Below are 14,546 nucleotides of genomic sequence, written 5' to 3'. Positions count from 1 at the left end.
GGTCCGCTTTTCGGATTGGTTATTTTGATTCGAGCCTAGGGGCACTTTTTTATGATGGTCACATGACTCCGGTGACCACGTGTGTGTGCTCTCTGTGGTATATGAGTATGACGCACGTCAGTCTTATGAAATGCTCTTTTTTGTGCTGGCTTTTTTTTTCTTGTTCTATGAAATTGGAACTCTTCCAAATCAAGAATATTTCAATTTGTAAGGTTGGAACCAGCAAAAACAAATATCACAAAATTTCAAAAGTGAGATTTAGTGAAACGATAAAGAAAATCTTTATGAAACATTCGAAATAATTTCAAAGAGTTAAATTTAAAATCAAGATTAATTTTGCGACCTTTTGCAAAATTACCAAATTTTAATTTTTGAACATTTGTTACAAATATAGGTCTTATGATGTTCCACTTGTGAATGGATTTGTTAAGTCAAACTTTTTGCTTTAATTCATTTTTTAACACACTAAACAGAATAGAAACCAATGTAGACGCCAACCTTACAATTTCACAACCTTGAAAAGTTTCTCACCCTCATGCTGCAAATCTTGCGAGCTTTTGGGGCCGGCGACTTTTTTTTTGCTGGACATGGCCGTTAAGCACCACCCGTGTTTAGGACAATAAAATGGGCTCCCCCGGCTCAACGGTGGCGATAAAATATAAGCTCAACAAATAAAATTCGTATTGTAGTACACACCCAGTACGTACTACGCGGTTCAGGGGGAGGATAACTGGGATTTGATGCTGTCGAGTTCGAGTTTGTCCCTTGGGCATTTGAAAATGTCGAGGTTATGGTGGATATGGTCCACTGGAGAGCGGATCGCAATATTTTCCGGTGAACGAGGTATTGACGGGAGACCTTTGATCTTTGATGCAGTAAAATTGAAAGAAATATTAAAAGCTTAAGGAATGAACTTCCTCGAAGCTAAGCTAACAAATATTCAGAGCAATGATAAATATCCTTTAAAAACACTTTCGACAATATCGACATTATTCAAATTTATAATTTTCAGAAGGTTTTAAAATGCCGATTTTCTTAGTTATCTTTCTTTTTGGTGTAGTTTAATTTATTGCAAGTACTTTTGAATTGAAAGCATCAAAATTGAAGAAAGGGCTTATCAGTAAACTTAAATTAATTCTTTGAATTACAAATTATTTCAAATCACCAAGATTGATCATAAACTGAATAGAATTAAGGACATAGGTTAAATTGTTTAGAACTTTGATGTGAGCAATTTCATCCCAAAATAGGAATTTTTTAGGTACTTTTTTCTTGACCCTCTCCGATTTCAATGTAACTTTGTTGACATGTTATCCTACGCTTATGTAAGCAATTTTTGTGTATATGGAGCCAATTTCACTCGATAATGACATTTGAGAAGGGCGTTAGCGTTTTAAATATTTTTGTAATTCGTAATTTAAATATCGCTGTATCTCGAAGCGGTTGCATCATATCAAAAAGTGGTCAAAGACAAACTTGAAGAAAATTTTATGGGCTTTCCGAAAAAAATACACTGAAAGAAAAAAAAACTCGCCACTTTTATGAGACTTTTTTATTTTTAAGTTTAAAGGTCAAATTTAAGGGTGAGTCCACGATTTTTTTTTCGTTCAAAATTTTTATGAAAATAGCCTAAGATGTTAAAAAAAGGCTCACGAAAAATGCAGGATGGAGCAACTCACCTTAAAAAATACAAAAATCATTTACTGAAACTGTTTTTTTGAAATGTGTTCTAAACGTCAAAATCTTCAAAAATCGAATACGGGAATCGGTTCTTCAGACAATATACATAAAAGTCTCCATATTGACTACTGTCCTAACTCCAATCCTTGTGAAGTTACAGCGGTTTTAAAAATAAAAATATTGAAAAAAATGGTTTTTTGATGGTTTTTGACAATTTCTATACGATTGACTTTATTTTTCAGTCTCGTAAATATTTTTATCGGAAAGCTCGTCCAATTTTCCCTAAGATTGTCTTTGACCATGAAATTTTAGATATTAAAAAGAGATGATGTTGAATTTTCAAGATTTAACTCATTTGAATTTGGAAAACAAAATCTTCAATAAATCACATATGATGCAAAAATTGGAGTTTATGCAACAAGTTACAAAATGATGATTTTTCAGCACTATCCATACGATAATCAAACATTTGTTTGCTCGCTTTATATTTGTTTTAAAAAGTATCACTTTGTGAAACAAGTGTAAAACAGTTGTATTTTTTGACACTCAAATGAGTGCTGTAATAAACTTTTCAGCACTGTTAACGTCATGATTCGAAATCCGGACACTTAGTACCATATTATTATTGTTATAGCTGGCAAAAAATCATGTAATAAGTTGGAAATGTAGAAATATCATCAGGATTTAGTATAAACAGTCAGTTTCAAGAGAATGCATGCAAAATATGTCTTTTCTAACAATTTTTCATCAGAAATTGAAAAATAAAATAACTTGTTGTGCTTCGAATCCCGGACACTGTTAAAAGCTGATTCGAAATCCGGACACTTTTGCTTCGAATTCCGGACAATCGTTTTTTCTAATGAATCGCACAAATTTGGACTGAAATGTTAGTGAATGGCATTCTTCAGGTCTCAAATAAGCTGTTAACATCAAAACAATCGATAGTTTATATAAAAATTTGCTAGAATTTAAGGAAATCAAAAACATAAATTTCTGCTTTGCCTTCCCGGTGCTTCGGACGCCTATGAAATATTTCAGTTGAAATGTTTCGCAATTTTGGTAAACTTATAATTTTATTTTATTTAATTGTTTTTGCATTAACTACAGCGTTCAAACAAACTTTATATGAAAGTTGATGTTAGAATTCATCAAATAACACAGTTTTGACATTCATAATGCGAACTCATATCCAAATAATTGATAAAACAAGTTGAAGTGTCCGGGTTTCGAAGCGTCCGGGAATTCGAATCATGACGTTATTTTTTGGTGGTAATGAATAGGCTGTTTAATCACTATAGAATGGCAGAAAAAGTAAATATTTTCAAAATAAATCACAAAAAAAAAACTTTGTGAGGTAATTCACTTATTTTTTTTCCTTGTTCAATTTCGTTATTAAACAATTTTCCCTTTTTACGGTAGTAATTTAAAGATGCTTCTTTTAAGTCTGAGCCACTGTAATTCTAGGCAACCGCTACATAGGTCATCCTTGTGACCCTGTTGGTTATCACATCAAATCAAATCAAAATCAATATCGTAATTAAATAATTTTAATTTTAAAGACATTTTTGGATAATTCAATAGCAATATTACAAAACATTAATCATTAAATTTTGATATTTTTTTTTTTAACTGGTGACGTTATTTTGAATTAATTTTTGAGTAGATTGTATACCATCATAAAAATTTATTTTGTGCAATAATAGCACAAATAAATCTGTTTCTTTTATACTGTACATTAAAATATTTTTAAGTTTAATTTTAAATTAATTGAAAATCAAGTCAAGTGTTGGTACATTTCTAAACACTAAATTTTGTATTGTCAACTTAACAACATCTGAGAATTTTTACCAGTAAATTTGTTAAAATTCAAATGTGACTTTAAATTAATTATTGTTAATTTAATCTAATCGGTCTTTATCGGTGAAATCTGACGCAAATTTTAGAAGAAAGATAATGAAATTTTAGGTGGATAGGTCGACTAAGAGTCATAGAAGAAGATATAAAGGACGGAAAACTAAGTCAGCGAAGGGCCATTTGAGGAAGTATGTGTGTGTGATCAAGTCTTTTAGCCTTCTAATTTGGCTCTGTACAAGTACTGAGCGAAACACACAGTAAATGTACAGAGACAACTTATTCCTGCAGCGTCATCCATATGACTCCCGGACGGCCAAAAGAAATGATCGCACACCGCCTATACATACAACCGGCACGTTACTTTGGTTCTACCGATGACATTTATTGCGTTCGGATATTTCTGGGATGTGTCTTGAGCCTTGCTCTGGTAGCTTGGTATTCAAGACAAAGCCGTACTGCATTACCCTTGCGCTCCATAAATAGAACAGTTCTAATTTACTTTTCTTTTATCCGAAAACTTTTTATTCCCATATTGTTTTGGTCACCGAGAACTGATGTTAATTTAATCTAATCGGTCTTTATCGGTGAAATCTGACGCAAATTTTAGAAGAAAGATAATGAAATTTTAGGTGGATAGGTCGACTAAGAGTCATAGAAGAAGATATAAAGGACGGAAAACTAAGTCAGCGAAGGGCCATTTGAGGAAGTATGTGTGTGTGATCAAGTCTTTTAGCCTTCTAATTTGGCTCTGTACAAGTACTGAGCGAAACACACAGTAAATGTACAGAGACAACTTATTCCTGCAGCGTCATCCATATGACTCCCGGACGGCCAAAAGAAATGATCGCACACCGCCTATACATACAACCGGCACGTTACTTTGGTTCTACCGATGACATTTATTGCGTTCGGATATTTCTGGGATGTGTCTTGAGCCTTGCTCTGGTAGCTTGGTATTCAAGACAAAGCCGTACTGCATTACCCTTGCGCTCCATAAATAGAACAGTTCTAATTTACTTTTCTTTTATCCGAAAACTTTTTATTCCCACATCAGTTCTCGGTGACCAAAACAATATGGGAATAAAAAGTTTTCGGATAAAAGAAAAGTAAATTAGAACTGTTCTATTTATGGAGCGCAAGGGTAATGCAGTACGGCTTTGTCTTGAATACCAAGCTACCAGAGCAAGGCTCAAGACACATCCCAGAAATATCCGAACGCAATAAATGTCATCGGTAGAACCAAAGTAACGTGCCGGTTGTATGTATAGGCGGTGTGCGATCATTTCTTTTGGCCGTCCGGGAGTCATATGGATGACGCTGCAGGAATAAGTTGTCTCTGTACATTTACTGTGTGTTTCGCTCAGTACTTGTACAGAGCCAAATTAGAAGGCTAAAAGACTTGATCACACACACATACTTCCTCAAATGGCCCTTCGCTGACTTAGTTTTCCGTCCTTTATATCTTCTTCTATGACTCTTAGTCGACCTATCCACCTAAAATTTCATTATCTTTCTTCTAAAATTTGCGTCAGATTTCACCGATAAAGACCGATTAGATTAAATTAACATCAGTTCTCGGTGACCAAAACAATATGGGAATAAAAAGTTTTCGGATAAAAGAAAAGTAAATTAGAACTGTTCTATTTATGGAGCGCAAGGGTAATGCAGTACGGCTTTGTCTTGAATACCAAGCTACCAGAGCAAGGCTCAAGACACATCCCAGAAATATCCGAACGCAATAAATGTCATCGGTAGAACCAAAGTAACGTGCCGGTTGTATGTATAGGCGGTGTGCGATCATTTCTTTTGGCCGTCCGGGAGTCATATGGATGACGCTGCAGGAATAAGTTGTCTCTGTACATTTACTGTGTGTTTCGCTCAGTACTTGTACAGAGCCAAATTAGAAGGCTAAAAGACTTGATCACACACACATACTTCCTCAAATGGCCCTTCGCTGACTTAGTTTTCCGTCCTTTATATCTTCTTCTATGACTCTTAGTCGACCTATCCACCTAAAATTTCATTATCTTTCTTCTAAAATTTGCGTCAGATTTCACCGATAAAGACCGATTAGATTAAATTAACATCAGTTCTCGGTGACCAAAACAATATGGAAATTAATTATTAGTCTGACATTTTAAACTTCATAAGAAACTTTTTCTTGGCTGTTAATAATCAATTCACAAAATTCAAAATAATTTGTAATAAACCCAGTCATACAAGTGAAAATCAATGATGAAAAAAGTTAGTAATTTTTCCATAAAAAATTACAAATTTGATCTGTAAAAATAACTGTTAGGCGATTTTTTTTTCAATTGAAAACAATTTTTCTTTCGGTATATTAAAAAAAAATGCTTTAATACCTTTTATTTACATTTGTATATGGATAAAAAAATTGTGCAAAGTGCTTCTTTTACATACTGCAAAGCAGATTCTTTTTAAGTTTAACTCAGATTCAAAAGTAGGGTAGGATAGTCATCAATGAGACACTTTTGGTTTTCAACTTTCAACGATTTTTCTATTTTTTTCATCAGCATGCTTTAATGAGCTTTTTGTTGCATTTTCTTTCTTTTAATGTGTTCAAACATTGACCAAAATATGAGATCGATCCGACCTCTATAGCCAGAAATAAAGCACTGTCTCATTGTAGACGCACTTGACAGGAACAATGAGACAGGTTGGGAACAATGAGACACTCTATGAAAATCAATACTTTTCTAGTAAAACATCATGTTTTTGCATTGTTCCATTGCAGGTGACATACCTTGAACATTTCAGAGCAATTTTGCCAACATGGAACTTTAATTAAAAAAAGTTATACTGAAAAGTATTTAAATTTTGTAAAATCCATATATTTATCCCAAATAACTTTTTATTTTTGGTTAAATGAAGTTTAAACTCTATAAATATGCCAAAAATAACTTTTAATAACCGAAGCCACTATTATGGCAGGCGTGTACCCAGTAGACACACCTTTCCCCCAAATATGAGCCTGATTGGTTGAAACTATGACTTATGAGAGCCATTTTATCATTGTTCCCCGTGTCTCATTGATTACCTCTTTTATGATGTAATTTTACCTCAATTTAGACTGAATAAGTTACATTACAACAGAAAAGTGGTAAAATTACAAATTTCCAGAGGTAAAATTACACATTTTTTGTGACATAAAAGATGTACCCCTTCCCAGATGTAATTTTACCATGATTTTTTTTCTGTGTAAAAATGCTGAGTTCCAAGTATCATCAAAATCGAAGACAAATTTCCTTTTCCCAACTTAAATCGTTCCAAGAAAGTTAAAGTTCATTTCAACCCAGCTGCCAGAACTTTTTCTTTAAAGCTTTTGCGGGAGAAAAATTGCTTCCTTCCGGGAAAATCGAGTTTAAAAACTGTTCTCCTCACAATTACACTCATCACCACTACCACCATAAGAGCTTTTCCCCTACCCAAACGCGTCAGCACACGACTTTCACACGATTCCGTTTGTCACTGTCAGAACCACACCACCAAAAAAGGGAACCTTTGGCAAAGAATAGAAGTTTGATGCGTCAAAAATAATAATTTTGAAAAAAATGAACTTGAAAAAAAAAATTTAAACTTTTGACAAAAATTTACGAAAATTAAAGTTTTAAAAATTCGCATCCCGCATACAGGACTTCTCATCGCACACATGTGACTATCTTCATCTGTAAAGTGTGAAAGAACCCTCAAGAGCCCCGAACAAGACCAATGACACTATTGTGCTGCAAGAGGGTCGAGAGCGGGACGAGAATGAAGTGAAAAATTGTTGATACATCGTGACCAGTTGACAGCGCCAAACACACAGTCGCGTCACGTCCAGAGAGGTGCTGGATGTGCCCAGGAAGGAAGGACCTTTATTATCTACTTCTTGCACAATGATGCCTCAAGTGGAGAGTTGAAAAATTGATCCCGGAAAAAGCAACCTGGGAAATAGCTAGTTACGGATTGTCACTTTGTCACACTATTACAGTTGAGTTGAGTTGAGTTGAGTTGAGTTGAGTTGAGTTGAGTTGAGTTGAGTTGAGTTGAGTTGAGTTGAGTTGAGTTGAGTTGAGTTGAGTTGAGTTGAGTTGAGTTGAGTTGAGTTGAGTTGAGTTGAGTTGAGTTGAGTTGAGTTGAGTTGAGTTGAGTTGAGTTGAGTTGAGTTGAGTTGAGTTGAGTTGAGTTGAGTTGAGTTGAGTTGAGTTGAGTTGAGTTGAGTTGAGTTGAGTTGAGTTGAGTTGAGTTGAGTTGAGTTGAGTTGAGTTGAGTTGAGTTGAGTTGAGTTGAGTTGAGTTGAGTTGAGTTGAGTTGAGTTGAGTTGAGTTGAGTTGAGTTGAGTTGAGTTGAGTTGAGTTGAGTTGAGTTGAGTTGAGTTGAGTTGAGTTGAGTTGAGTTGAGTTGAGTTGAGTTGAGTTGAGTTGAGTTGAGTTGAGTTGAGTTGAGTTGAGTTGAGTTGAGTTGAGTTGAGTTGAGTTGAGTTGAGTTGAGTTGAGTTGAGTTGAGTTGAGTTGAGTTGAGTTGAGTTGAGTTGAGTTGAGTTGAGTTGAGTTGAGTTGAGTTGAGTTGAGTTGAGTTGAGTTGAGTTGAGTTGCGTTGAGTTGAATTATTTTTATATCAGATTGCATAAATTAATAGGATTATGTTTGCCCTTTCATCTCTGATTCCACCAAATATTTTTAAATCAACATGTAAATTTGTACTGATGAAAGCACTTGAATCCATTTGCGAAGCTCCAATAATGAGTCTGTCACTTTGTTATATAAACTTACTCTGACTGATAATCACCCGCTGGAAAATGAGGTTTACATTTTTAACTCACAGAGTAACCATTCTGCCCGCCCCTCCCCCATTAGGACAATCCCATTTTCACCTGGTCAATTTTCCTCTTCGTTAGTGATATAAATTGAGCTTTGCTCAATTCAACCCCCTTCCCCGCAGGGGCAAACTGAAATGAAACTGCCAACAAATTGAAACAAAACCACCAAACCAGGTGGAAAATGAAGCTCACTTCGGTGGATAAAAATTTCGAGTGAGCAGAAAAAAAGAGCAGCTGAAACGGTAACTAACGAAAAATGCAAATTACAAATCAAATGTGCCCAACAGCAAAGGGATGCACAATTGAAAGCTTCGGGGAGAGAATGGGGAGTGGGTGGTGCCATAACAATTCTAGCGGAGCTTCTGCTTCGTTTGTTACCGGCTGCATTCCGTGAAAGCTTCTCATTAACACTTTTTTCCCACCTGTTTTGGTCAACCTTTTGGGCGGTACAACTTTTGGGAGATTTTTGAGAAAAAATAAATAAATTCGTAATGATTCATTGTCTCACTCTGTCAACTCTGTCTCACTCTGTGACCCAACTCCACTCATTATGTCTCACTTTGTTAATTTAACTATTCTCTGATTATCTGTCTCAAATTGCTGATTTTGTTTCACTCTTGTTATTCTGTCTCACTCTTTTAACGTTGACTCAGCATGTTCCATCTGTCTCACTTTGTTCACTCTGTCTTTCCTGTCTTGTCTTAAACTTTATATTCTGTCTCGTTATGTTATTTCGGTCTACATTTGTTCAAACTATCTCACTCTTTTCACTCTTTACCACTTTGTTCACTCTGTCTCACTTTGTTCAATCTGTCCCACTTTGTTCATTTTGTCTCACATTGATTATTTTGTCTCACTTGTTTCTCTCTTTACCACTCTATTCTTCAAGTCTCATTATGTTGTGTTTGTCTCAAACCTTCTACATTGTATCACTTTATTCACTCTGCTCTTTTCGTTATGTCTCAATTTGTTCAGTTTGTCTTCCTTTGGACATTTTGTCCCTTTTTATTTATTTTATCTAAATGTCTTCTTTCTACCTCACTCTATTCATTCTGTCTCACCCCGTTAATAATGTCTATACTTGCTGCTCTGTCTCACACTGCTCTTTATTTTTACCTTTGCTCAATCTATCTCCCTTTTCTTATTCTGTATCCTTCTTTGCGTATTATGTTAATCTTGTCTCATTCTGTATATTTTGTCCCATATTGTTCATCTTGTCTCACTATTTTTGTTTTGTCTCACTATTTTCACTCTGCTTGCTCTGTCTCATTTTATTTACTTTGTCTCACTCTGTTCATTCGGTGTGAATATGTTTACTCTATCTCACTCTACTCATGCTGACTCAATCTGTCTACTCTGTCTCACTCTGATCATTTTGTCTCACTATAATCATTTAGTTTCATTAAGTTCATTATATCTCACTCTAATAATTTTGACTCACTTTGTTCAGTCACTTTGTTACTGAGAATTTCGTCAAAATTTATTCGTTCTGATTCTCTCTATTAATTCTGTCTCAGCCAGCTTATAATGCCCATACTGTTTATTCTGTCCCAAACCCATTCTGTATCCTTCTGTTCATTCTGTCTCTTTCTCTGCTCATTATATAAATCCTGTCTCGTTTTGTTAATTTTATCTCATTTTCATTCTGTCTCACTCTTTTGATTGTCTGGTTAAGTTTACTCTGCTCGTCCTGTCTCACTTAGATTATTTTGTCTCACTCTGTTCATTCATTTAATCTGTCTCACTCTGCTCATTCTTTCTCAATCTGTTCACTCTGCCTCACTCTGTTTATTTTGTCTCACTGTGTTTATTCTGTCTCATACTGTTCGTTCTCTTTCCATCCATTCATTTTGTCTCACTCTGCTCATTCTGTCACACTCTGCTTATTCTGTCTCACTATGTCTACTATTTCTTGTTCTGTGCATTTTGTTAATTTTGTCTCATTCTGTTCATCCTTTCTCACTCTTGTCATTCTGCATCGTTATGTTTACTCTGCTTGTCCTGTCTTACTTTGTTTATTTTGTCTCACTATGTTCATTCGGTGTCATTATGATTAATCTGTCTCACTCTGCAAATTCTTCCTCAAACTGTCCACTCTGTCTCACTATGCTCGTTCTATCTCACTTTGTTTACTTTGTCTCACTCTGTCTACCCTGTCTGGCTCTGATAATTTTGTCTCACTATGTTTATTCTATCTCATACTAATCATTCTGTTTCCATCTATTCATTTTGTCTCACTCTGCTCGTTTTGTCTCACATAGTCTACTCTGTCTTGTTATGTGCATTTTGTTACTTTGGTCTCATTCTGTTTCACTCTCACTTATTATGTCTGGCTATTTTTACTCTGCTCGTCCTGTCTCACTCTGTTTAAATGTCATAATGTTCTATCTCAATTTGTTAATGTGGTCTCAATTTTACTCATTCTGTCTCGCTATGTCCACTCTGCCCGTTCTGTCTCACTTTGTTTACTTTGTTTATTCGTATTAATTGTGTTTAATCTGTCTCTTTTTGATATTTTTTTCTCAATCTGTCTACTCTGTCTCACTTTGCTTGTTCTGTCTCACTGTGTCCTTTTCCAATCTTTTGTTTTTGTCTCATTCTTTTAATTCTTTTTAATTATTCTTTTATGTCTCATTTTGTTGATTATGTCTCACTGTTTGTATGATAGTTGCTTACTTTGAAATCGTTCTTTTGTTTTTTTTAATATACTGTTTTTTTGTTTACGCAAAAAAAATGAATTGGACTTAAACAATTTAATTTTTTTTTGAATTTTCCACAAAACGTTTTACCGCCCTGCTTTCTCCACAAATAGAGAGCTCATTTGAGAAAGGTAAAAGCGAGACAAAAAAAAAAATGGAAAACGGGAATAAAAGTCAACGTGAAATGGAACCAGGTTTTTTTTTGCTCCTTGCTTCTGGCTGGATTTTGCACAACAAAGGTGTCCAAGGCAAAAGGGGAGCGAAAGGGAATGGCTTCTTTTTTGTTCCGTTTTCACTCATTGAATGAACCAACGAATGAACGAGCGCAGTCCTCTGCACTCAAGTGGAAAAATTGCAGCACATTCGGTGGCCGTGTGAATGGGGAGGTGAAAATTTGGTTAATTTTTAACCAAGTTTAATTGATCTTTTTGAGAATGATTTTTAATTTATGAAAACTGAATTTTAAGGACAATTTTTAAGACTTTTATGATGCAATTAGCCATTTTCAAAAGTTTGTCGTGGAAATCGTTACGTCTGGGAAACCCATCAGCTGCAGTGGTGGTGTTCTGCGGAATGAAAAGGACGATTCTTTTCATTTGAAAGCAGGCCGCTGAAACTGTGTTGATACTGCTGTTAAGGGGGAGAGGAGTGAGGCCGGGGTGAGATTTTCCACCGGAAAACAGGTGAAAATGTCTCTCTTATCTGTTCACACCTGGGGACCGCGAGGCCCGGGGAAGATTTACTGGAAATCAGGGAAAAGGGCGAAAATGATATGGGAAGGATTTCGAAGAGGGGGGGATTTGTGCAAAAAAAAAAGAGGGATGCTTGCTGGGAAAAGGATTTGAAGTGTTTTGTATGGAATAGAAAAGTGGATGAGCAGATTGAAAAGTGAGATTTTTCTGAAAAGGGCAATGTGAAGAGTAGTTTCAGTGAAAAGGTCATCAGGAAAATTTCGTTTAAGCTGGAGATATTTCAAGAAAATCAGTTATCCTTCAACGCCGAAGAGAACTTCTTCGTAACAATCTTGTAAATCAACGAGCTTATGACGGTTTCTGCCACTTCAATTCAATTCTCCCTTGGTGCGAACCGTTTGAAGCAAGTTCTTCGAATTCACAATCCTCGACTGCTTCACCCGACAAACGTAATTTACTTTGTGAGCAACCCTTGTCTTTGCAATTGTTGCAATTGCAATCATCGTCCTGCTCCCTTTGCCCTTGCACAGATGGAGTCTGCGTTCTTGGCGTAATTCTATTTTCACACTTCCGGACAGGACTACCGTTTGGTTGGACCAGAAGCAGAGCAACGCAAAAAATGCAGGTCATGTCGAGGAACACAAAAAGGGAGCAATGCAGGGAAAATTAAATAAAATTTATTGTCCAATGAGATTTTCCGTTTTATTTCCCGACGTTTCGTTTCTTGGACACGTCGTCCGTGGGTGATGATTTCGAGTTTCGCGCGGTGAGCTTTACGATGCGGGTTACGGATAGCAATCTTTGTTTAAAATGCGAAAATAAAATTGATTCAAGGTCCCAATCCCAATTTCTTATTTCCAATTTCCAATTTCCAATTTCCAATTTCCAATTTCCAATTTCCAATTTCCAATTTCCAATTTCCAATTTCCAATTTCCAATTTCCAATTTCCAATTTCCAATTTCCAATTTCCAATTTCCAATTTCCAATTTCCAATTTCCAATTTCCAATTTCCAATTTCCAATTTCCAATTTCCAATTTCCAATTTCCAATTTCCAATTTCCAATTTCCAATTTCCAATTTCCAATTTCCAATTTCCAATTTCCAATTTCCAATTTCCAATTTCCAATTTCCAATTTCCAATTTCCAATTTCCAATTTCCAATTTCCAATTTCCAATTTCCAATTTCCAATTTCCAATTTCCAATTTCCAATTTCCAATTTCCAATTTCCAATTTCCAATTTCCAATTTCCAATTTCCAATTTCCAATTTCCAATTTCCAATTTCCAATTTCCAATTTCCAATCTCCAATTTCCAATTTCCAATTTCCAATTTCCAATTTCCAATTTCCAATTTCCAATTTCCAGTTTCCAATTTCCAATTTCCAATTTCCAATTTCCAATTTCCAATTTCCAATTTACAATTTACAATTTCCAATTTCCATTTCCAATTTCCAATTTCCAATTTCCAATTTCCAATTTCCAATTTTCAATTTCCAATTTCCAATTTCCAATTTACAATTTCCAATTTCCAATTTCCAATTTCCAATTTCCAATTTCCAATTTCCAATTTCCAATTTCAAATTTCCAATTTCCAATTTACAATTTACAATTTCCAATTTCCAATTTCCAATTTCCAATTTCCAATTTCCAATTTCCAATTTCCAATTGCCAATTTCCAATTCCCAATTCCCAATTTCCAATTTACAATTTACAATTTACAATTTACAATTTACAATTTACAATTTACAATTTACAATTTACAATTTACAATTTACAATTTACAATTTCCAATTTCCAGTTTCCAATTTCCAATTTTTAATTTTCAATTTCCAATTTCCAATTTCCAATTTCCAATTCCCAATTTCCAATTTCCAATTTCCAAATCCCAAATCCCAAACTTGATCCCATGAGAATGAGATTGAGATTGAGATTGAGATTGAGATTGAGATTGAGATTGAGATTGAGATTGAGATTGAGATAGCAGCTAGAGAAAGATGAATTGAGCATAGATTAATGTGCGAAATGTCGAATCGCAAGTCTGCAAGAGATTCGAAAGATTAAAATTGTGCGCAATCTCAATTGCAATCGTCATATGCAATTCATCGCAATGAGCAAATCGTCAATCTGCAAATGCCAATCTCATCGCAATCTCAATCTCAATCTCAATCTCAATCTTCAATACCCAATCTGCAATCTCAATCTCAATCGTCAATCCCAATCTCAACTCTCAATTCTCAATCCTCAATCTCAATATCAATCTCAATCGCAATCTCAAATCTCAATCTCAATCTCAATCGTCAATCTCAATCTCAATTCTCAATCTCAATCTCAAATCTCAATCGTCAATCTCAATCTCAAATCCTCAATCTCAATCTCCACTCGTCAATCTAACTCCTACCACTACACATTTACCCCCAACCGCAAAAAATACACAAAGCCCACCCCCAACCCCGAATATTACCCCTCACCCCCCATGCCTACTAAACCACGTCCCCCCGACGACCCGACCCCCGAACCCCAGTTCCACCAATAACCAAACCATACCTATTACATAATTTTCCGCTTCCTTTCTTGCAGCCCCCCTGCACATGGCCGAGGCCGTCCAGGGCATGACGGGGAAGCTGGAGTGCAACATCACGTCGCAGATCGACGGTGACCGGGCCACGCTGGTCATCTGGTACAAGGGCGGCCTGTCGATTCCGCTGTACACGTAAGTATTTGTACCCGGTGACAGTTGGCATGTTTTTCTTTTTTCTGTTGTTGTTGAAAAGTGCCGAAATTGTGATAATTGAGGTGTTAAGT

At 35.5% G+C, this 14,546-nt stretch overlaps 1 protein-coding gene across 4 annotated transcripts in view; it reads left to right on the top strand.

The window, feature by feature from the left end:
- LOC120417046 (nephrin) overlaps positions 1-14,546 on the top strand; it is a 392,997-nt gene that overhangs the window by 248,783 nt on the left and 129,668 nt on the right. For all 4 annotated transcript variants that reach the window (XM_039578999.2, XM_039578995.2, XM_039578998.2 and 1 more), the window contains exon 2: positions 14,322-14,454. In XM_039578999.2, coding sequence (XP_039434933.1) covers positions 14,322-14,454 — 133 coding nt within the window. The remainder of the gene's footprint in view (positions 1-14,321; positions 14,455-14,546) is intronic.

Source organism: Culex pipiens, chromosome 3, assembly GCF_016801865.2.
Source record: "Culex pipiens pallens isolate TS chromosome 3, TS_CPP_V2, whole genome shotgun sequence".
In the NCBI taxonomy this organism is placed as follows: domain Eukaryota; kingdom Metazoa; phylum Arthropoda; class Insecta; order Diptera; family Culicidae; genus Culex; species Culex pipiens.
Note: the sequence above shows the minus strand (reverse complement) of the source record. Positions and strands in the feature narration are given on the sequence as shown.